This window comes from Vigna unguiculata, chromosome 9 (assembly GCF_004118075.2).
Source record: "Vigna unguiculata cultivar IT97K-499-35 chromosome 9, ASM411807v1, whole genome shotgun sequence".
NCBI lineage: Eukaryota > Viridiplantae > Streptophyta > Magnoliopsida > Fabales > Fabaceae > Vigna > Vigna unguiculata.
The window spans coordinates 31862968-31888761 of NC_040287.1; the positions used below are offsets into that span (position 1 = coordinate 31862968).

Below are 25794 nucleotides of genomic sequence, written 5' to 3' on the forward strand. Positions count from 1 at the left end.
CTTTTTAAACACCATTAAAATGAACTGTTAAGGCGATAGTAAGTATAAGATTGTGCTATAAAGCGTACATGGATTAGAGATATGGCATAAGATAGTATTGTTTTGGCAGAGTAAGATTTAATGGTGTTATTTTGTTTGATTTCCATGGTTAGAGATTTGGTAGGCTTACGCGGATCTAGATAAGCCAGTGAGCATCTTTGTACATACCCACTTAAATTCAAGCATATAACTATCTCGATCATTTATGGGCCTGCAACACAACATAAATGGGAAAGTGGGACAAAATTTGAAAACATGAATTGAAATATATACATATACAATGAAAAGAAGTTAATAGGCCGGGTCCTTTCTTAGAAAACTTCATTCATTTCCCAATCTGAGTGCACATTGATGACCACCCACGAAATGTATGAGCAAAACATTACTGCTTTTTCACCTAAACCTCTCATCTTTCTCTCCGGTATTTGTTGATAGTGGGGTGATGAAAATCAAATAAATTGTTAGGGTTCTTGGTAATTGTGCATTCATAATGGGATGGATGTTTGAGCCCAAAATGAGTCCCACAGGTTTGATTCTCTGTTAGATTTCCATACCCCATCCTAGATGCCATGTCTCCATCCCCTTCCCTTTGACTATTGGAGCCTATATTCGGTGCAACCCTCCTTCCCATGTTTATTAATTTCCCGACATATGATTGTCGGGAGATATTAATGTAATACTAACACAAAACCATTTTCATCACATATTAACCACTCACACTCACTTCATCTCTGTAAAACTTCATTTCACGTCTACGTTTTATCAACTTCTGCTATCCATCCTATATGTCAAAAACTGCAGGCTAGTATATGTGCAAGGTGTTATATATGTTGAGTGAGTACAAACAACACTTTATACAAATTCATAAATCATACAAATATCATTAATCCGCGAGGATCAAGTCACCTACATGCAGTGTCCTTTTCGGAAGACATTACAATTACGTACACAATTGTACTTATGAACTTTAATTCTAAACCTAGAATGCATGAATACGAGTTTTAGGGGAAAGAACTGTAAAGAGGTGGAGAATTATTTGGTCCTTATAAACAAATAATAACAGAGTAAATTTTTTTTCTGGCAACGGTAACAATGAACATTGGACATGCTTATTTATGGCTGATCAGAAGTGGTGCAACTATCAACAACAGTTACACAAAAAAAAAAAAGTAGTCAGAAGAAGTCACGTTATAAAAGTGCATTAGAACACCCTAGAAGTAGAAGAAGAGAAAAAGTATGCATCCGTGTGTTTTATAGTCTATTAGTAGCTACATAAATCAATAACCTCTAGGTCTTTCTTTAAAAAGAAAAAGGAACCTGCCATTTTCACGTGCCACCTTCCACTTAATAGAACAAATATTGTTCTACATAGTTAACAAAGATGAGACAAAGTGGGTGGACCTCGCCACTTCTTCTTAATCAGTACATGTTTCTTAATTACATCAAAACCAACAGGGAGTGATAGAGTAAATGTGTGGCCCAAAGTTGTTTGAGCTTCCAGCTCAGTTATTTTGAGACTAAAAGAAATCAAAATCTTACACTGCTTTGGTTAGAATAAAACAGTAAAGTGTTTTTACTTTTGTATTACTCTTAATAAATGGAGTAAAACTGGTTTTGTTTAAGTTTTTCTTGTGTGAAAATGTGTACTCTATAGTTTGAAAGCAATTGAGGCAAACATGGCTTTCAAATCAAACAAAAAAACATTGTATATTATTAACTTTCTCCTTTTGTGAAAGCGACTACTGAAATAACTGCCGTTTTGCTTGTTTAGATTAGCCATGGAATGTTTCAAACCTAAGGGGTCTTTCACTGTTTCCATCCTTTCCCCTTGTTTCGTGAACACCCTTTTTAGAACTCTCTCTTGTTTATCGAGAGTTAACAACTTTGAATGTAATTTGCAACATTATATTTATATACACAGATTTGTAATAGCCTACGGAGATATGCTTGATGATTTCTAGAAAATATAATCTAATGGAATGTCTTTACTTTACTCTTTACAAGAGATCTTACACTAATAAAAGGAACTGATTCTGCTATGTGTAAAAATTGTTTGATATAGCGTAAATTTTGCAATAAAAATGTAACTTTCACTTTCAATTCTGAAGAGGACAAACGCCTAGACAGCGTGGGTCCTTTAACGTTTCCTTCTGTACTATGTACGCAGGTCCTCTAAATTTGTATATGTTTCGAGACAGCAATGGTTTTAAATAGAAAGACATGCTTCTTGCAAACTAACAAATCTCATACTCCGACACTCTTATCTATTTATTTATTTGTTGCTCTAAAAGATATATGGAGAAATAGGATTTACCTTTCTCAAATTTCATATCAAATCACCTCAAGAATTCCTTGCTTTAAAATGATTTTTTTAATAAAATGATCACACTTTATCTAATTATTAAATATACTATATTATTTTTAAATAAAAGAATTATAAAAATAAAAATAAAAGTTTTAAAGAATAAAAGAAGATCTACGTAACATAATATTTTTAAAACAAAACAAAAATATGAATGTTATTTACTGAGGTATAAAAAGGTAGGTATATATGTCTAATTAAAAATTATATAAGAATATTATAAGGACGTATCTATTTAAAACTTATATAGAATATAATTTTCATTATTACAAATAATACATATATATTTAAAACTAGTAAATATTATTTAATAAAAAATATTAATACAAATTTTCTAAATATTACACCAATCAACATTTGAAACCTAATACTATTTCACTTCCTTGATTGAAGTCAGTAAGTTTTCTAACATATCTCAATGAAGAATTATTTGAGTCTACTGAAAGAGAGAAGAGAAAATTAATAAAATGGAGAGAAGAGAAAATTAATAAAATGGATGCTTAACAGGGAGGGACAATGAATGTCAACAGTTTCATAGATACCGCAGAGTCTTCTGTGTAGTGTCATGGTGATATATTAAGGCTACCTCTTTGTTTTGGGTAGGTTTTGGTTGATCGTTCTTTCTTGCTAAGTTATGCATCAACACTTACAGATTGTGTTTTTTTGTATAAGGGTTAGAACACCCCTCAAATGCTCTACTTAATTAAATTTTATTCTTTGCTGATAAAAAAAAAACAGGGACGATAAAAAAAACCGTGTGAAGCATTTACCTTTATCTTATTCCTTATTTTAATATTTATCTTATATCTAATTGATATAAATTTTTATAGAATGAGTATATATGTATGCGTTTTTTTCACGGTTTTAAATATTAATTAAACAATTTCTTAAAGATATTTTTTTATTTGTTTGTAATATTCACCACTAAAAAAACTCATATGTTCTGTTAATTGTGTTTTGAAAATTTTTTTGTAAGAAATACTTACAAATTTTGTTGTAAAAAAAAATTGCAAGAAATTGCTACGATTTTTTTGTAAAATATTTTGTCTAAAACACTTTTTGTAAAATATTTTGAAGGAAATACTTGTAAATTTTATAATAATGTAGAAAATAATTATCCACAAAGGAATTACCTGCCAATTAAGATTCTTGGAAAAAATGGTAGAAAAAAGTCTTTTTTTGCAAATTTTTCTAATATATTTGCAAGAAAAATTTCATGTAATATGAGAATTTATAGTAGTGATTATGATCCAATTATTTATTTAAAGTTTTTAATTTGTTTCATATTTTATTTTATTTTATTCTGTATTACTTAAATATCATTTTTATATTTCTATGAAAAATATATCAAATAATAATAAAAATGAAGTAAAATTAAATACTTTTATTTATATATTAACTTATATATATTAAAAAAAAAGTTTAACATGTTTTTAATCTCTGAAATTTAACGCAAAATTGAAATTTTTCCTTGTCTGCAACTTTGGTATCTTGATCTTCAAATTTTTTAAAATAAATGGATAATTGTCCTTTTAACCCAAATATATTGATTTTTTTACATGTCAATCGTGTTTTCCAACTGACATTAAGCGAGAACATGTCAAACACATTAAACAACTCAAATATTAACATGAAACGCTTTTAATACATAAAAATTAACCTAATTATGTTAAAAGAATTATATTAATTAGTTTTTAAAGTTTGAGAAAAAAAATGTATCAAATTTTCAAATAAGGATGAATTTCAGTTTCACGTCAAATTAAGAGAGGCCAAGACTCACTCAAACATAGTGAAGCTCCTAGTTTGATATAGTATGAGACGAAAAGGCAAGGGTCATAATGGGTTCAATGAAATATTTACCAAGTAGCTGGTTCTAGATTAGGATATTCATAAGTCAAACTTAAAAATATATCATACGTACTTAATATCACCGAGTAATCTCTTTTATAGGCTAATAAATAAATGATATATTGAAGAAAAAAAATTGTGATTGTACCAATATTTTCAATAATAAATACTCAATTACCTAATAACTTTTAAAAATAATATTTAATACCATAGATTAGAAAAAATGAAGTATGATTTGATATGTAACATAAAACAAGATTGAATCTTTAGGTCCCACAATTTTTATTGTATATTGAGTTTGTTAAAATTTATGTGTTGAAAAACATGCTCACCAAGAGTTGTTTGATAAATTTTCAAAAAATATTCTTTGAAATATTTACTCAAGGAGAACTTATATAAATATCCTGAAAAAATATTAAATTTATAGTTTGTTTTCTACTCTAATGTAGAACTCTTATAATATTTTACAAAAATATATATTTTCGTAATATAATACGATAAATTACAAATATATATATATATATATATATATATATATATATATATATATTAATTAGGTATTTCATCTCGAATCCAACAAAGCAGATATTAATGATAATACATACATAGTACTTATGTGGGGGAAAGGGATGTCCATATATGTGTGCATCCAGCAATTCTTAGTATTTTGAATTTATTTCTATAGTAATGAGTAAATAATTAAATTGTTAGATTCAGATGGCTTTTAATAAACGTAAAATATAAAAAAAAAAAGTTCAGATATATTTCTCAAATAATATTTGTTTATTTATGGTGACATTTCATGTGTTGGTGTTATCACATCAACCATCCTTTTGAAGTGACATGGAATTTATAATTGTGTAAATGTGTTTGGTTTCATATTCACTTACCAGAAGCATGGTCCATCATAAATTTATCTGAGCATCTCAATAGTGTTGAATTTAAATTTAACAGTCTTTCGTTGCATTGATGCATGGGTACCAAGACGGAAATAAAATTAAAACAGAAATTGTAGTATGTCCATTCAAGATGATTCATATATAATTGATGTCGGACAAAGTATTGTGATTTGTATGAGTTATTATTATTGAAAAGAAATGAAGGACTCGATGTATTATACTAAGTTTAACATAGAAACTCAAATGTACTTAATTAATCAAACTTAGATTTTGTGTTTGGATTTATTTAATAAGACTGAATTCATCCAAACTTAGTTTTTTGTTTTTGAACACATAAATTAATTTATTGACGTGACATTTTATTCAAATTATCATTTAACATTTTTAAAAAATAGTAATAAAAAATTAATTAGTATCAGTAACTCAACCCGGGCCAACTCCCGCACCTCCATGATTTCAATTTCCATCACCACATTGATAATGAAATGTCCAATTTACCCTTAATGAAAAACATAATATAAACCAAATTCTTTCGTCTTTCCCAACTTCATCTTCTTCTTATCTCATGGACACTATGTTAGAGATGTCAATTTAATTAATAGTCCATGGTCCACTTCTGATCAACTTTTCATTAAGCCTCCTATTAAAGGGTTCTCAAATGAGGGATTAAAAAAAAATTCAACCTCCTCTCAAGTGGGTTACGATCCCTAAAAACAATATTTTGGGTCTGACTGTGTCATCTTGGACCAATCCAGATTGAAAATCAAGACTAATCAGTTAGTCCGAGTCAACAACTAAGACGGGTCGACTCGGATGACGCCCGAGACTGTCCTATCTGGACGATAAGTCAAGATGGTCATATCCAGGCCGCAAAGGCGGCTCAACAGTTTGGGAGGCCTAAAGCAAACTTAAAAAATGAGGCATTTTATTTAAAATTTATTTTTCAAGCTTTTTTTGGTGCACAAATATTTATTAAATTCTCATAATTAATCTCATTTAATATTTCTTTCTCAATAGATATTAGAAGTAATATGTTTAATCTTTCTTGAGACATTATAAATGTTAAATAAGTTTTTATTATCTTTAGTTTTGAGAATACCCTTTCGGTTGAAAAACTGACATTAAAATTGTTAACATTATTCTATATGTTACATATGCACTTTGAAACAAAATTATTCTTTTTATATGATTAAGAATGTCAATTGGTTTATCATTTTCCAAACCTATAATTTTTCTTTAAGTTATTTAATTCTAAAATTAAATCAAATTATCAATATCCAACAAATTATCATGTTTTAAAGATTTTTCAAGGTTTAGGCATTTTTCTTTCAAAAAAGAAATATCTACACACCGTGTAATACACAAGATATTTGCTTTTTTTTTTGTTATGTAATTAAAGTCTCAATTCTTCTTTTCTTTTGAATTTTTGAATAGCCTTATTCAAATTTTATAGTTGACATATCTATATACTTTTACATGAAATAAAAAATTGATAATATATAAAACACTACTAAAGATAAATATATAAAACGAATGAATTAAAACAATAAAATCTGGTTCTAATTGTCAAGAAAATAAGTATATTGAAGTCTCAAGTCTCTTTTTCATTTTTAAGTCTCAACTTTTTTTATAAACTTGCAAAGTTGTTTATTTTAAGATTAATCATCAATAAAAATAATTACAAAAATATTGTTCTTCTAAACTCGATAGTAAGTCTTTTTTTTCTCTAAACTTAAATTATTTTTCTACAAAAAACTAAACTTTGAATTATACCCCAATTAATCTATTAAAAGACTAAACCATAATCTAATTAATAATTTTGTAAAAGAATTCAGTTTTTCCTCAAGATATATGAAAAAAATACTCTCGAAATCCATAAATCTAAATGTTCACAAAAAAAAAAACTAGGCAAAATAAACACATTTCTATTTTTAATACAAATACAAAACAGAATAAAAATAACAACACCAATAGAAAGAAAAAACATATTAACTAGAAATAAGGATGAAAAAATTGATACACATGAACAATATGAGATTCAAGAGATTTAAAGGATGGAAATAAAATCCAAATTGATTATAAGAGAATAAAGATAATTATTACCAATAAAATTTAACATACACTAACAATAATTTAATTAAATTTTATTTGCAAACATAAAGTTATAACTAATTTAATAGAGCTATTTTAGTAATCAAATATTTTTTTGAGGCCTTTTTTTTATCTTAAACATAATTTTATAATTAGTTTAATAGAAGTATATTAATTAGTACTAAAAACAATTTGAGGTCTTTTTTTCTTAAACATAATTTTATAATTAATTTAATAAAAAAATATAAATAGTAAAAAAAATTAGGCCCTTTTATCCTTCGGACCTATACTCGCTTTACCCTTTAGCCGACATTACTAGGTTGACGACTTAGACAGGCTACAAATGACCTAAACGATTAGGACCAAAATTGTAGACTTTTTTAATGAAAAGTCTTTTAGTCCCATACACTTTATTGTCTCAGTTCACGAGGACAAAACCAAGTCTTATGAGTTGAATTAAATTGACAGCTCTAATTGTTGTATGCGTTGTCAATCACATGTCTCGCTCGATTTTTTTTTTATTAATAGTACATTTTCTATTATAATATTTACATGAAATATACAATCCAATTAAATTATTATTTTTTTCTTCATTTTGGGTTTCATATGTACTTCTTCCCTCAAATAATAAACAACTTGTGCTTGTAATACATAAGAAAGTGCAATAAAATACATGCCTCGTAAATTCCTGAATGAAATACAACATCTTTCGAGAACTGGATCATCACCATTTATTTAATCTAATAGTTACTGGAATGCAAAACTGAATTTATAACATAATTTTTTTTCTTATATAGTATAATCTGAAATATAAATTTTATATTTCAAGTTAAACATTATATTTTATATTTTATCCTTCGGATTTTATGTTCTAAAATATAAATTTTGTATTTTGATTATATAATCTGAAATATGTATTTTTTATTTATATTTGAAATGTAAAATTTAGAATATAATATTTGCATTTCAAATTACACATTCTGAAATATTTTTAAATTATGTATTACAAAACTCAAAATTAGAAAAGGGGTACAATTAGAATTTTAAGTGTATGGAGGTTGCATGAAGAAATTATGGAGGTGTAGTAAGAAGTTGGCCTCAACCCCATTACAATGTTGGCTACTGGGCCTGAGATCCGTTGAGATGCTACACGTCATGTCTACGGTTACCGCGCGAAGTTAAAGTTTTCGTTCTTCTCACCAACGTTTCTTTGTTCTTTATACTGGGTTTGTCTGATTCACACGCTAATGTCACTCGAATGCTTCTAAATAGGGCAAAAGAATCCCCACAAACCCTAACTATGTTCATTCTACTAAACACACTCATTCCCCAAATTTCCCAGCTTTTTCTGACCAAGCACACTCTAATGTAAGTTCACTGCAGTTATTCCAATTTACTTTTTTTAATATATATTTTTTTTCTATTTTCCTTTTGGTAAAACGAAAATTGAACCCAGGATGGAAGTCACTGTTTCTTTGTAAGGTAGCTTACGTTCATATAGTTTTACTATAATACGTGAAGAAAATAGAGGTATTTGCTTTGGTTCATGTCTGTGGCTTGTTTACTAGTGTGACTCGATACTAGCATGAACATGAGATATGAACTCTTTAAGAAAAAACAAGACAACAAAAAATGAACAACGAAAAAATGAAATTGGATTGGAACCCAAATTTTTTAAAGGCAAATTATGGTTTAACTAGAGAGTAAAAAGCATTTGATTTAGTTCTGTTCTTTTGTTTTTGCAAGCGCGCTTTGATGGGTTTTAGAAATTGCATTTTCTCTCTCTTTCTCAGTATACTATAAGTGGATTTTTCCATTTCTAATTATCATAATTTTTGGATTTAATCATATTAAAAATTACGAACGCAGGCTTTCTGAGACAGGAATGTAGGTCTTCTTTAACAAAAATATTGCAAATCCCTTTTGATGGAGGTTGTTGAAGAGGAATTGAAGGTAGATAAAGAAATGTCAAACCTCAATGTTGTTATCAATAACATGTCAGAAAGTTGTAGATGTAATGAATGGGAAGAGAGAAGCAAGAAAGATGAAATGAGGTGTGCCGAGTTAGAGTTTAAGCTTCAGAAGAAAGATGAGCAATGTGAAGCACTTGAGGCTAAACTCAGGGCACTTGAAGGCGAGGTGGAAGTTTTGAGGATGTTTAGTGGAGGGCGTAATGAGAAAAAAGTTGGCAATGTAAAAGATGGAGAAGTGGACATGGTTATTGATTTGACACGTGATAATGAGGTTGAACAACTATTGATTGAAAACAGTATTCTGGAATGTGAGAAGAAAAAGTATGAGAGTGAGTTTGAGGTCTGGAAAGACAGGTACCGGAAACTGGAATCATGGGCCTCACAGTTGAAGCTGGAAGGTGGCAATTATTACCATGAAGAAAGTGGAAAGAACGAGGAAAGTGGTATGATTAGGACTGGTGGTAGTTCGCATCTAGAACCAGTTATCGAGTCTAAAGTGCTATGTGTTGGGAGAGTTAAAAGGAAAATGACATTTGAGATTGGAGAGAAACCCAGCAAAACGATGGCTCTATCTGCACCCTTTGTTGCAGAATCTGCTTCTGTTTTTGCAATTGATATCGTTGACAGTGATGATGAACCCAATGTTGCCCAACACCCTTTTCTAGATAGTGAGGGTAGCAGAGATATTTTTGTTACATCGTGTGTTCCTGCAGAAAATGAGAAGATGTCTAGCAGTTATGACAAAAACAAGGAGGAAGATAGGAATTCTGGTGAAGATTTACCTTTTGTGGTAACACCTAAGAGGAAACGAAATTGTAATGTTGTCTCAAGTGAGTCAGAAAGTGACGATGATGATGTGCCGATTTGTAAATTAAAGAGGATGCATATTCAGACAGTAAGACCTGATGAAGTCAGATGTGACACAAATAACTTAGTAGCTGCTTCTACTTCAGCAGTGTACAACGTTACCGGGACAGTAACACCTAGGCAGCGTATAAAGCCACTCAGAAAATTGGCCAAAAAAAGTGAAGAAGGTAGAACATCGTATACATCTAGTAAGGCCAAACATCAACAATGTAATCCAAAAAATGCTACTACTGTTGATGAGGAGTCACAAGAGGATTTCTCTGATTGTGGAGATGAAGGCTTGAGTGATTTTATTGTTGACGATCTTGATGAGTTGTCTTATGATGATGCATCAAGCAAATCACAAGATGCATCTGATGGGGATGTGAACTCGGATTCCTGTAACTCACAAGATGTACCAGATAATCAGATGGATGATGCAAGAGGTGAATCTGATGAGGACATAGACTTCAGTAAGATATTATCACAAATTCAGAGGAAGAAAGATCACATGGAGTGGGAATTTGAGGCTGATATGCTTGCAGCTTTTGGGAAAGATTCTGAATTGTGTATGAAGGCTGTGTGTGCTCTCTATCAACAGCAAACTTCCGAGGAACAGATGAGCAGGGGAACATTGTATACTAACCAGCGAGGATTCAGCAGGTTTGATGCTAACAGGTAGAAGCACAGATAATAACTGACAATGTATAATGTTGGCTATGCTGCACTTATTTAACATGGTATGATTCCTAAAAGGTTCATGGTTTTTCTACGCATGCTGGAGACATCTACAACATAAATATTATGTTTGTTTTAGAGTAGAAGTTGCACATTGTCTCTTTTTTCTGTGTGGGGGTGGGACGGGGTGAATTGATGCAGGATCTTATCTCTCTAAATTGGAACCCTGTTTTGGAGGGAATTGGCGGTTGAGAAGATAAGATTCTCTATAACAAGAGATTCACATAATCCGAATAACCGCCAACCAGACCAAGTTTAAAATTCTCCTCAGGTCTTAAAGCGTGGACAACACAATTTTAAATACTCTAGTCATAGATTACCATTAGATCGTCATTGGAGATTTTCTGAGTCCGGGAGCACAACTAAAAACTATTATTTTTTAAATAATTAAATGAAAAGAGTTTTAGAATGTAGTTAAAAATTAATTTAGTTCTATCTTATTTGGACATATTTTTGTTTTGAAAATTGCATTTATGAATTAGCATGCATAACAGGGTTAACCCATTTCTTTGAATTGATCTGATAGTAACTGATGTTAATGAGAGAAACAATATTGATTAATGAACACAGAATATGTAGTAAAAGAGAGTGCATTCAGAAGCCATACGCAGACTCTGCCCTCCCCTCTGCTTTGCAATCTCATCTCATAGTCAAATAATATAATTTTTGTTCATCTTTTATCTTCCGATGTTAAAGACCATTCGAAAAGTAGTTCGGAGAAAAAACTAGCAATTTTAGTTAGTGAGTTCAAAGTCTATTTTATATCAGTTTCTTTCTCGTGTTTTCTTGCTTTTACAGAGGCAGCACTTTGGCCGAGTACCTCACTCATGGAGATCCTTGTGGTGGTTTGAAGAAGTCTGTCAAGGAATTGCAAGAATATGACCCCACAGCAGTTGAACTATGCAGAACCTTTGCCATTCGCTACTCAAAGCAACTATACCAGATCTACATAAACAAAGAGAACACTTTCTTTCCTTAACTTCGTTCAGTCTTAGGATCCACAGTTATGTGTGTGTGTCTTTTGTTTGTTTCAATTTAAATATTATGGTGCCTGTACGTGCATGCATATTCTGTCCACTGTTACTCTTTTATAGTTATTATCGTAGTTTTAGTAATTATGGCAAAGAAAAGTACGCAATTTTTATTTTTCTCAACATGAAATCCTTAGTTTGTCCTCTCTGTTTATTTTAAGGAATTAAGGGCAATAATTAGAATACGTGTAGCAAAATAATGGAACTGCGAACTATGTGAAACAGCAGCTATCTTATTTCAAGGAGAAAACTGAAAACCAGCTAAACTAGTTTGATTTGTTGTTTAATATATTTTTGTCATTTATTAACAATTATTATAAATGATGAACTTATTAATTTTTATAATAATTATTTTGAAAGTCATTCTAACTAGTTAATATGGCCAATTTTTTTACATTTCCAATACTTATCAATTAAACTGTGAAGTTATTGTTGAAACTACTCAAATGGGTTGTTTTAAGGTAAACGAAACGTATATTAAGTAAATATGAGTTGGTTTGACCAAATGTTGTTAGTAACAATATTGAACGAAAGAAAAGGGAAACAGAACCCTGAAAGTGCGGGTGCACCCTTCATTCCACATCTGAAAAGAGTGCATTGGCATTATAAAAGGGCTTTGATAGGGCTCTTGAATCTCACCACCCCAAACATCTTTCTTACACAGGCTTAGCTACTTTGTCTTCTCTCTCCTTTCTTTCTCTCTCAAGTTTGAGAAAAGAAAGGAGAGAGAGAAAAGAAAATCAATAAGAAGAAGAAAGACATACCTGCAGAGAGAAACATGGCCGTTTCCAGTGCTTCATTCAGGGTGGTTACCTTTCTTTTCCTCATCATTGCAGCTCTCATGAGTGTGGCTTCTTCACAAGTCACTGCTCCAGCTCCTGCCCCAACAAGCGATGGTATTTCTCTCTATTCTGGATTTCATTCTTCTTTCATTGCTTTTTCTGTGAACAATTTTCAATACTTAAAGACTGAAGATTTTTGAAGGAGCACAGTGCAGATAGCTAATAAATTGTTGGTATTTTGCAGGCACCACAATTGACCAAGCAGTTGCATATGTTCTTATGCTTCTGGCCTTGGTGCTCACCTATATAATGCATTAAGTCATCAAGGGACTACTGCTTTATTTTTAAATTGATGGATGGTCATTGGCAAAGAGAGAGAGAGAGAGAGAGAGGCATTGGAGGACTAGGAAGGGATAAATTTTAAACGAATTCGGGTCTTATTGTAATATCTTAAGAATTCAATGAGTATATCCTATTTCTGACTACTTTTTATTTACTTATTGCGCTTTGTCTTTCTTTTCAAACATTTAGATAAGATAAAAGATGTTAAATAATGATAATAAATAATACTTAACAAACGAAACACGAAACTCTCTGGGATAACAGACATAATAACATGGATGAAATGTGGCTAAGCTTTGTAGGTTAATTGACAGATATTTTGAACATTGGAATGACATTATGTTCCAAGTTTTATACCAAACCAGTTTGGTATTTGAAGCAATGAAGCAGAGTTTTCTATTTCTATTTCATGTATTTATTGTTAAGTACAACAAATTTTATTTTGTTATAATATCCTGTTACGATGTTTAATGCACACCAAATAATAGATTAAGTAATGTACATGCTATCTTACCTTATATTTGAGGTGAAACAAATAATTTCATAATACAATATAAAATGTAAAAGACTTCATATATACCTTTCTTGTCTCTCTTTTGTTCATTTCGCAAAGGTAGTCTCTTCATTTTAAAACCGAAACACTGAGTTTCTAAATTTGCAAAAGAATTACAATTTTAATCCAATCTTCAGTTTTTCATTCTTATTACTTTTATTTATTTACATAATTGTTTGTGGTACACTAAATGTATGTGTTATATTCAGGTTCAAATAAACCCAAATAAAAGAAATAAAACAACGGTATAATTGAATATTAGAGTAATTGTGAATATGAAACCAATTTTTCATTTGTAAAACAGGAAAGTAAAATTGTGGATTGCGTAGGGAGATCAAAATTGGCTTTACTGCAAAAAGATAATGACAGCATTACCTACGCCTCAAGGTTACAGGATAATTTTTTTATATAATATTTTTTATAATTTAAGAGAATTTTAATGTTTCTTTTTTATATTTTTAATTCTTTATTCTATTTTTGAAACTGAAAAAATTATATATATATATATATATATATATATATATCAACTAAAATATGAATCACATAATTAATAAAATTAATTTTAGAATAAATCATGAAAAAATGTAATAAATATTTGGAATGTAGTAACCAAAGTTTTGAAAGGAGACTAATTTTAATTTTAACTCAAAATTAGCAAACAACAACACATTCAACCCATTTTTTTATTAGAGAATAACATGTGATTATTTGAACTAATTAGTTCTTTTATTTGTGTCAAGCTATATTTTGGTAATGTTTTATTAGGTTTTGGTGTATTTAACTCTTTTTTACTATTGTTTAAGACCAAACAACTATAAGGAGAAACTATTTTGAATTACAAATAAATTTAATTTTGATTATAAAATAAATAACAAGTTAGGAAAACGGATAAGTTACTAGCAATTTTAAAGTTTGTAAAGACATGCTTGTAATATGATTATCATGGAGTTTGATGAAAGGATTTAACTTGAGTTTAAAATTACATGTGCTGGACTTGAAATACAGAAAACCTTAAAAATAAGTGTGGAGAAAATCACAAATTTATCGATTTAACAAGAGAAAAGATTAAAGACAAAATCACCATTTTATCAATTTAACGAAAAAATAATTTTGATTTCTATGCTTAATTAAAGTTTGTAAATTAGGTTCGGGTTAAAATTGTAATAAATCTAAGTTTTGCATTAAAATTAAGTTTGCACGCTTGTTTCTACCAAACTAAGTTTTTCAAGCAAAATTTTAATTTTTTTTAAAGACAATCACACACGTCATAAAACTAAGTTTTCACATTTAACACAAACATGTTTTGCTTACACCACAAATATTTTATTTTATTTTTTACAAAGAAAATGTTTTCGAAAAAAAAACTTCTAGAACATGATAAGACACTTTTTACAAAGGTATGTGCATTTTTAATTTGACATTTTTGATTAAACGAAATTATAAATGCAATATGTGAATCAATCACTACTTGATTTATCAATTACTTTACTAACTAAAATTTATTGCTTTGGTATATTCATGGTTAACATGTAAAGACTTATCATATTGTATTTTATTTTTAAAAGTATTTTTGTTTTTTTTCCTTATGTTTGGGCCTATGTTTCTCAGAAATAGTATTCCAGGCAATTCTTACACGCTATGAAAAGGATATTCCAAAGTGTATCTTTTACATTTTATAATAATAATAAAAAAAACTATGCTAAGATTTTTTTTTTTCACATTTAGAGATTTTTGAGAGGAACAAAAAAGTTTCAATCAGTTCATAAGTAGAATCTCAACTGTAACAAAACTTGTGCTTGTCAAAATCAATTTACAAGGATAAAAAGAAAAACTCAAAAAAACCTAAGAGTTTGTCCTATGCCGATGATTTTCCTATTCTATTCTGTTCCAAAAAGTTAATGTTGCTCAATCAATCTCCAAAACTTTCGATTAAAATTTGTTTTTGCAGCAAGAAAGGTGGCATAATAAGAAGGATTGAATCATGATGATGTGTTGTAGTGTTGACGATGCAGACCAAACTTGACAACTTCATAAAACGAAATCACTAATGCAACAGAAGGCCCTAATCGACAAACTCGTGGACCAAAACCTGCAAACAATCCTTTCAAGCCTCCATCTCTGAAAATTTTGTTTAAATCAAACATATCAGTAACAATTTATATCAACACATTCATTAATTCAAACAAATAATCCAAACTATGGCATACCTCCACACATCCATTAATGTTTGTCTCGTAGTCATTTTCAATGCCTTCATAGGATCCTTCTACAACATTACATAAGAATAAGATCAACTTATGAAACATATATTAATTCAAATAGTTGTTTAAGAAAATAGAGCAGAAACCTCTATCTGCCTTCGAGTCTTTGCAACATCTAAAGGACATGTAACTCCAGCTGCTATAGTTCCAGCAAGAAAACCAGCTCCGAAATTTGCTCCAACAACACTAAACACATTAGCCTCATCATGTCTAGCAAAACTAAGAAGTTTTCTTCTAGTCTGCAATGCAACAGTAATTGGCATTACAAAACAAAGCTAGAGAATAAGAAATGAATATTCATGAAAGAAACTCACTGGTTCAAGTGTGGACCAACAAATGGCAGAGAAGGGTACATCACGAGCAAGTTGAGCTCCCATGCCAGTCCACAAAAGACGATAACCTCGCACTATATATTATCAAATGATCAACAATCCCATGATTATGTAATAATTCTTTTACCATTTTACCTTATTAATTTATATATATTTATAGCCTCGTGTCGCAGTTGGAAGAAGATGTTACCTAATCAAATTTATTATGTTAAGAACTTACAATTACTTTGTGGATGATTTGTGCTTTTGACATGCGACATAACACCAAGCAGTGTCTGAAACACTCCAGGAGGCTTTTTATCAATTTGAGTTACTTTAAATGCCTACATCCAAAATCAATAAATCAAAACCCCATAATTCTCCAAACAAAATCAGCAGAACCCAAAGAGTTTGTGGAATAGAACATATAACTTGAAGTCAACATAAAACTTAATTACATCACTATTAACTTTTAGAAGAATTAAAATATATAATAGAACATACAGAATAAATTAAATATGAAACATTTGTTACAATAGAATAATACACAATTTTAGTCCATGTTTGGATTATTGAAAATATGAAATGTGACATGGTAGGGAGGACTGCAACACAGGACGATGAAAGGGACTAGAACATAATAAAACAAAGAAATGATTCTATTATTTAGATATTTTATAATAAATTGGAACCAAAATTCCTATTCCATCTTTTGAATGGGAATGAAATGACATTAATCATAAAGTTATTAAAAAGATTTGGCAGAACAAGACAGATTGGATAGTGAAAGCACGTACTTAGCTTATCAATAGGCCAACCACAACTAAGAAAGTTGAAGGTTGAATGATCACGAAAAAAATCGACAAGCACAAAACAATGATCATTACTAAAAGCATAATTTTTTGTTAAATTATAGAGATAATTAATAATTAAATAACATGAAATAGGTTCCTATAGGTTTTATATATCCTAATTTTTCAATCCAAAAAACTAAGTAAGATGTCACTCTAGTCCACTAACTTTCACCGATTCAAACATAGTAAGACTGTTAGGCCTCCAAATAAACAAAGACACAATAGTGTCATTAGAAATTGGAATTGGCCAATGATAATGATGACAACATTGAGTTAGCATAATGACATTGAAAAATGTGACTTAAACAAACACTTGATGAATATAAAAAGTGAAAAAAGCTAGAGCTTTCCCACATTGGGTGCGAAAATATATGTTGTAAATACCTGCATACGAGTTCTAGCAAGTTCAATAGGATAGCAAGTTGCACAAGCTAGAGAGCGCGCCAATGAACCAGCCACTAACGGTACATAAGGAACTGTAGTTGGAGCATTTTTAGCTGTGAAATCCTCCAACCAATTGCGTAAAATGTCATAGCAAGGAAGGTAGATTCCCACCTTATTTCACCACACAAAAAGTTATGTCAGAGTCATTTTGTTTTTATTAACACATCAATAAATCTCCGTTCATTCAAAATGTTAACCTACAGTTGGTACTGCAAGAACCAGGCCAGCATTTGTGCCTCTCCACAGCTTACCAACTCCCTCCTGCAATACCAAATTGTCATTCCATAATAAATAATAATATTTTGACAATTTTCTCTTATATTCTAACATGACATCTTCTAAGTAGTTTTAGAATAGAAAAAAGAAAACGAACCTGATGGATAATTTTGTTGATGACATCCAGTGTTCCTTTGTAACGAAAGCACTCAGGAGGACAGATGGACACTGTTCCTTGGATTCCAGCCCGGTGGCATGATGGAGAACACCTTAAATCAGCAAACATCTAAGAATAACATTGGTAATGCCAAATTAATTGCACAACTCTATTCAGGAAAATCTTATATAAATTTTTCATTTTACCAACTAAGTTGGATTTAAAACAAAACAAAATCATTCAACCAGACAAAACAAGCATTTAAGAAGAGTTTGTTTTGTAGACAGACAAAACAGCAAAAGTTTATGTTCCTTGCGTACCATATTTGGGCCAAAACAAGCCATTCTACTAGTCATATTACTGAGTGGATGAGAATATGCAACCCCTGCTGCTTGTGCTTGCAACCTTGTCTGATACATGGGCAAAACAAATCACAGTACACCAATAATTAGAAGTAATGAAACTTAAACACTACTGTATATCATCAATCATCTGATAGCACCTATAATTTTTCTTTGCCTCTCTTCCTATTATATTATATAATTTACCCTATCTTTTCCTTTTCTTGCTGTCCATGAATGATTTCCGAATAATTAATCCGAACAAACGAAAAGAAAGAAAAAGAAAGCGTAAAGCTATAAGACACCAGGAAAAATGAGGTTACGAAATGCCACGTAAAGGTATCGACACAAACTGAACATAAGAAAACAATTTTGGACTATCAAAACTACAATTCATTAATGGTTAGGAAGAAGAAAGGATAGAGAAAAAACAATGTAAGAGAGATTCCGCTGTGTAAGAATAAAATTGAAAGGCACCTTGGCAACATCGAGGGGATTGGCAATGATGACTGAAAAGAAGGCGGCGCCTGCAGCAGAGAAAGATCTTTCTGTGATTCCCAAATTTTGAGTTTTGGATGATTTTTGCGATGGAGGAGGAGGAGGAGAAGAATGTTCCCTCAAATTTGTATCCTCATTGTTCATTTCAATTGCAGTTCGCTCGATTTTCTCCGAAGCCATCCCCACAAATTTTGGATTCACTTTGAATCCTGTTAATCTATTACTTTTTTTTTCTCTTTATGATTCAATGGTAAATGATGACTCAAATGGCTATGTATTTTTTTTTTTATTAATAGTAGTGAAATTATGCCCTCCAAAAATAAGATTTGTTTTGTGTGCTTTTTTAGTTGGAAGAAAATCAACGTAAAAGTACTAAAAAGGTGTTGAATATACACGGGAAGAAGAGCGAGAGGCATACATGAGGGCTTACGTGGAGGGCCTAAATACTTGTTGAAAAGTTGGGATACGTCATTTTATAGACAGAATAAACCCTAGAAAGTGGTTGTGCTGTGTAAATATTAAAATTGTCTCCACCTTAGGTTTTGGAGGGTTGTGTTGCAGTGCGACTAACCACGACCAGTACAGCCTGCAATGAAAAATTATCTTTTTGACAAATTTAATAAAGTTTCATAAATAAAATTAAAATAGATTGATTTTTTATTTTTTAACTAAAATAAAGTAATAAAATAGTTTTTTTTATCTAAATAGATAATTTATCAAAATTTGTAAAAAAAAAAAAACTTTATTAATCTATCATTCTTCGTCTGCAATATATTCTAAAACTTTTCCACTGCATCTCAACATCGTAAACTTTAACTTTAGGTCTGAATTGTTTTAGGTTTGTATATCGGAAGGAAAGGAGGCGTTTATTTTGCATTTTGAGAATTGTAAAATTGGAAATATTTGTTTTCAGATTCATTATAGAGTAATACAAAATGTTATAAATATATTTTATTTTTATAAATTTTATCTTTTTATGTTTGTACAAATTTTATTTCCAAGGAATAAAAATATTACATTTTCAAGAAAAAAGTAGAGTTATTTTTTTTGTCCAACTACAAAAAAAATCTCTTAATAATGACAAATTTTAGTGATAAAAAATAATTAGTCACTTCATTGTGACTAATTTATATATTAATTTATAAACTAAAAGTGATTGGTAATCAGAATAGTTTTTATAATGAATAATTGGTCTCTAAATTGGTAAAATAATTTCTAATATGAATTGGTCACTAACATTAACTACTAACTTTTTATTACCAATGAAATTAGACTTCAAATGACTAATTAGAGACCAATTTCTTTAATTATCAATTTAGAAATCATTATAATTTTTTATTCAAAATAAAAGAAAGTTTAGTTAAATTGGTCATTATGATGATTATTTATTTTGTCACTAAAATTAGTCATTATATGATAAATTTGTTGTAGTGTCCATATTTAACTTTGATTTTATTTTTATTTGTGTTTTATAATTTTGAAAAGTACTTCTGAAAATAAATAAGAAAATGAACCAAACTTATTTTTAGCTATTTCAGAATAACATTCAGTTATAATATTTCTAAAAATATGTTTCTAATATCCAATATAAGTTCCGAAGGCGGAAGTTTATTTCCTGTTCATCAATATAGGAATTAAGGATGTGAGTAATAAATTTAACTTACACGCTAATAGGTGTTTAATTCCTTTACTTATTTTAAAATAAAACATTTAACCTATTGCTTATAAAATTATTAAATTAGTTGATAAATATAAAATGATATAAAATTAAACTGAATTTTTATTTAAATTTTCAAATTTAAAGCTTTTTTTAGTTCTTAACTTTATTAGTGTGTAATTTGTTATGTCAAATTGAGCCCTAGTTAAATTAGAAGTACATTCAAAACACAACATTAAAAGATTTTTTTATTTTTCAACTTAGACTTAATTATTTTTGTTAGCATTTAAGTTATCCATAACGACAACAATGAAATCACTAATTATATTGGCAAAAAGTGTTGCGAAAAGAAGAATATTTACAACTAACATAAGTATATAAATGCAAGAAAAAATTTATACATATACACGTGCGCATTCATGCATAAACACACATTAAGATATGCACCCGTGCAAACTCCCATGCGCATAGACACATGAATACAGACACACGCACGTACACATGTGCACCGTACGCACACAGTTACATAGGTCACTCATAGATCTCAAATTTGATTAAAGTTAGACTAAAATAGATTAACGGTTTAAACCAATATAAAGTACTTGAATTTGATTTTTTTTAATTCATTCAAATTAGTTAATGAAGATGAAGTGAATTGAAAATAAATGACAACAAATTGCTGAAAATTAAGTTCACGAATTAAATAAAAATATTTACTTGAAAAAGAATTAAATTGTATAAAGTAAATTGTTGAAATGAAACGCATGAATTTAACTTAAGTAGTAAAAAATCAATTGATTGAAATCGAAAAATTATATATGATCTGATAATTCGAACATAACAAAAACTTGCTTAGTACACATTTAACTCTTTAATATGTGATGAATGTTTTAGATCATACACAATATGAAGTTTCAATTCTTGCTATATATTGTATTTATAGACAGTCATTCCTAACTATCAATAATAACGTTTAGATATTTATTACTACTTTCAACAATTATTTTCATTAATAACTTTTATCTTTATTTTTCAAGACCCACCATTCTCCAAATGGTTCAATTTGAGTCTTATTTTTGACAAAAAAAAAAATAGAGAAGGTATAAAATATCCATATTTCGATAAATTGATTTCAAAAACGCTAAATCTATTTCCATGTAAAAAATACATTAATATAAATATGACAAGGAGAGGAGGTGTTCTAAGAAAAAAATATGCAAAGAGAAAACACCCTAACAATATTTGTTAGTGGTGGAGTCTCTAGAACAATGAATGAAGACCCGTTAACTTAGATTCCAGACAAATTTGGGCCTTGATTATATGAACTTGAATAAATGGATAACTTTCGGGAAAATGTTTTTTAATTACACATCACACTTTTGGAGAAATCGGGTTTAAATTTGCTTTTGATTCTTATAGTTTCTTGAATGTAATTTTTGTCATTATAAAAACTTATTGGCACATTTGAATCTCTAGTTTTTAAAAAACAATTCCTTCTTGTTCACCATTAGTATATTATCTAATTATTAATTAAAAAACAATAACTTGTTCCTCAGTTATGTATTCACGCAGTATTTTACTAAATAAATTATACCAATATTTACTAAGATTTTCTCAAATTATAGAAACTTTTTTTTTAAGTTCTACACAAATCTTTATTTTGCTTTAAGAACGTTAAATTGCCATTCATTTCTACAATATGTATACATGATTTTTAGTTTTTAAAAATATTTTACTTCCCAAATCATAAGTATATATAGGGAAGATGACGAGATAATAAAAAATGTGATTTTTTTTCCAAGTTTTATATCAAGATTCAAACCTAGATCATATCAAATCTAGAGGCTAATATATTATATATGATTATGAATATCCTAGACAATATAGAGTGACATCATCTCACCAACAGATAATAAGGAGTAAATATCTCGTTAAAAAGCTAATTAAGGATCAACCACAATTAAGAAGGAGATATAGGCATAAGCTGGATTTACAAAAGCCTAAAAAGTTCAAGAAAGGTTATCACTTATCCAACCTAGATCCAATCACGTAAAAGCTAAATTCATTATAAACAGTATTATTTATGAGGTAAAGAATGTCTTTTGCATGCACATACCCCATCTTGGATATTGGAGATACCTTAGACCTAGTATATCTCAGGCTACCTAGAAATAAAGTTTGAACATCTTATAGTGAAGACTGAAGAGTATGAAGGAGTTAGTCATATAGGGTATTTGCTTTATCGCATCTCCATATGTACCTGCTTTATCATCTGATCCCATACAAAAATATAACCATGGTAATCAACACAAACAAACAACAAGGGTAAGCTAACATACAAACAAACAACTATACAATCCCAATTTACAACTAAACAATATAAGAAAAACAAGTACATCATATCTCTTAACCAATATTCAAACTCAACCCATGATCATATTCTAGCTCAAAACATGTTATCAAAGCAACAATGGGTGATCTCACACACCAATTCAACCAACAAATGGTCTCAACGCAAGACATCAACTCACACAAAACCACATGATAAACTACTTTCAAAGTTGTAACACCCTCTCATAGACTTTTCAACCTTTCATTCTCCAAAAACTAAGCAAATATCAAGTTCTCAACTACAACTCACGCACGTAGCTGACCAGTCATTCGCTCACCACAAGAGCTAGAATTTCTCACTACTCCTAGAATCTTACGGATGAAGTTCACTTCCTACTACTCTCTTGGAAAGACTTATGGACAAAGTTTTGTACCATCATGTAGAATCTTATAAACGAAGTTCACTCCTCCTATCTCTCTCTTAGGGCAAAGTCCTAAGATTTCCCACCGTTTTTTCATAGAGTCTTATAGACAAAGTCCTTTACCTTTTGTTGAACCACACATTTCGAATCCAACAAATATCGTCCACACCAACTCATTCACTCATAACAAATATACATGACAATTTAAAATTGCACATACAATACCACTATAAAATCTAAATCACCATATATTTAACAATGGATACAAATCTCAAAACTAAAAACTTTTTCTGTATTTATTTCACTAAATCCTGAACCCTCCACTTTCTAATATTCATGCTAACTTTTATAACCACTATCGATATATATTATAATATTATATTTTCAAATCATGATATATAAATCTATGAAATATAAAATTACGATATATTTTCAATTTCTATTCAAATCATGAAATTATAATTTTACAATTATACAATCTTGAATTAAAATAATAAAATTATAAAAATAAAAAATTATACGATTATGAAATTTAAAAATTATAAATTCATAAATTACAAAATTTTAAAATAATAAAATGACATGTGATAACAATTCAACATGACAAGATAATAACCACGTAAACCTCTTAACCGAAATATCATCCAACATACAAAGTTAACGGTAGAATCTCAATTGAAAAAATTAAATTTATTGAGTACTCAATAAATCACCAAAATTTATCATGAACTTAATGGGAAGTTCTTAAATTTATCGGGACTTAAAACATAATTAAACCATGAAAGTAGAGAATGAAATGTAAAAGTACAATTATATTTTTATAAAAACTAAATTGGTATATTCACAAAACTATAGAGTACAAAGTGGACTTCGGCCTAAAATTTTCAATACATTCCCAAAGCACTTTTTGAAAAGTTTTAGAATTTTAACATAATGAGTGATAGTTTTAGAAATCGAACATATTCTAGAAATTTTATTTAGAAACCAATTATAAAAAAAAAATATTTCCTATAAAAGTAGTTTAGCCTTTACATTCACTCCCCCACATTTTAGAAAAAGAAACTATAAAATTAAATATTTAATTTTAATAATTAAAATTAATATTAAATTACAATTAAATAATTCTTTCGGTAGATAAATAAAGGTTTCACAATGGTGAGAAATAAAATTAAATATATGAACACTACTAGAAATTTTCATATTACATGGAAATTTTTTTGCAAATTTGTTAAAACAATTTGTAAGAAAATACTTTTTTCTGCCATTTTTAAAAAAAATTTAATTGACAAATAATTCCTTTGTGGGTAATTATTTCTTACAAAATTAGAAAATTTGTAAGTATTTTTTACAAAATTTGTTGCGAAATGTGTTTTATACAAAATATTTTGCAAGAAAATTGGTAGCAATTTTTTGCAAATTGTTTTTCACAATAAAATTTGTAAAGTATTTTTGATGAAAAAAATTTCAAAACAAAATTGACAGAAAATATGAATTTTTTTAGTAGTGGTGGTACCTTGAAGATCATTAGTGTCCTACTCTAAGAAAAATAGAGCTCAGAAATCCTCTATAAAACATGAACTATCGAGGCGCATAATAAGACCGGGCAAGAAAAAAATGTAAAGCCCAATATTTTATATTTGAAGCAGCATTCGGGCCCAAAACAAAACTTTACGGCTGGGCCAAAATAAAAAGCATATAGAAATTATTATAGGGTCGCTATCTGAAAAGGTAAAATGAGTAGAAAAATAAATAGAGAAAATGTTATATGATAGTGTACCCAAATGGAGCAATTGCGAAGCACATTCCCTCACAAAGATACGTCTGAATCGACAATGACCCCAAATTCTTAATCATCATCATCATTTCATCATACATATGAATTGCAGAGCCACACATAATCTTTCACACATGTAACAAGATTGAGTACCTTATATTGTGCCATAACTTTATGCTCTACTTAACAAATTCCAATCACCTTATCAACAAAAATGGTGCTACCTTCTCATCAATCAAAATCATTCTAAGTCAACAACAACGGCTTCTTACTAATCACGGTCTCAACGTCTTCACTCTACACTTCAAATCATTAGTGACTTTGGTTAAAACAAAATATTCTATATATAGATAATTCTAATATTAATATTCTTTTTACTCAAATTTAGAGTATGTAAATACCTAGAAATGGACTCTTTTTTTTTTTTTTAATGCCCTTAAATATCTAAGAAATCGGCATATATGCATGTTTAACGATTGACCAACCGTTAAGAAGATGAGGTAAGGGTGAATATGCGCGATTTCTGTGTCACCCGTGCAACACCTTGATGCAAGGAATGTCGGAAAGTGTTCCACTTTCCTTTTCTCCTTTTCTTTCCAACTTTTTGACTTTGCCTTTTTAATTATTTCATGGCCACAAAAGTAAAACAAATAACAATTAAGAAGTAGAATGCAAAACAACCTTATAATCAAATTCTAACGCTAATTAGACTCCTCATATATATAAGCACACTTTTTTGATTTCCCATTGAAAGGATAAGTTTGATTAGAACACAATCAAACTAGATGCATTAATTAAAGAAATTCTCATAACTGAATCCAGCATTAAGATATGATTGACATTAGACACCAACAAACATTCCTCCTTGGTCCAACTCTTTTTCAACATTCTCCTCTTCCTCTCGTTTTTATTTCATTGTCTCACGCTTTTAATTTGTTAAAGACTTTTATTTGTCATCTAATGCTTTTTTGATCTCTAAAGTGGTGTGAAAGATTGTGTTTTGGGCAGCTAAAGCAGGAGAATC

General features: G+C 29.4%; 2 protein-coding genes across 3 annotated transcripts; one reads left to right on the top strand and one right to left on the bottom strand.

Moving 5' to 3' along the window:
• Positions 1-8445: 8445 nt before the first annotated feature.
• On the top strand, positions 8446-12083 carry LOC114162373. Of its 2 annotated transcripts, none has more exons than XM_028046242.1 (3): positions 8446-8607; positions 9109-10736; positions 11595-12083. In XM_028046242.1, exons 2-3 carry the CDS (start codon positions 9166-9168, stop codon positions 11773-11775), a joined length of 1752 nt encoding a protein of 583 aa, XP_027902043.1. In that variant the 5' UTR covers positions 8446-8607; positions 9109-9165; the 3' UTR covers positions 11776-12083. The 2 variants fall into 2 exon arrangements, with proteins under 2 accessions (XP_027902043.1, XP_027902044.1); XM_028046243.1 differs by having other exon boundaries at positions 9109-10721.
• A 3200-nt stretch (positions 12084-15283) lies between these two features.
• Positions 15284-18839, bottom strand: LOC114164826 (mitochondrial carrier protein MTM1). The gene is made up of 10 exons (XM_028049600.1): positions 18566-18839; positions 18068-18157; positions 17748-17876; positions 17576-17635; positions 17315-17485; positions 16318-16420; positions 16080-16171; positions 15852-16004; positions 15712-15770; positions 15284-15622 (listed from the first exon to the last, which is right to left on the bottom strand). Exons 1-10 carry the CDS (start codon positions 18764-18766, stop codon positions 15484-15486), a joined length of 1197 nt encoding a protein of 398 aa, XP_027905401.1. The 5' UTR covers positions 18767-18839; the 3' UTR covers positions 15284-15483.
• Between the last annotated feature and the right edge of the window lie 6955 nt (positions 18840-25794).

Coding starts and splice junctions, on each gene's coding strand:
- LOC114162373 (XM_028046242.1), top strand. CDS start 9,166: ATGGAGGTTGTTGAAGAGGAATTGAAGGTAGATAAAGAAATGTCAAAC. Junction 10,737..11,594: donor AGCAGGTTTGATGCTAACAG/GTAGAAGCACAG, acceptor TTGCTTTTACAG/AGGCAGCACTTTGGCCGAGT.
- LOC114164826 (XM_028049600.1), bottom strand. CDS start 18,766: ATGGCTTCGGAGAAAATCGAGCGAACTGCAATTGAAATGAACAATGAG. Junction 16,421..17,314: donor TTGCTAGAACTCGTATGCAG/GTATTTACAACA, acceptor TTTTGGATGTAG/GCATTTAAAGTAACTCAAAT. Junction 15,623..15,711: donor ACATTAATGGATGTGTGGAG/GTATGCCATAGT, acceptor CAAAATTTTCAG/AGATGGAGGCTTGAAAGGAT.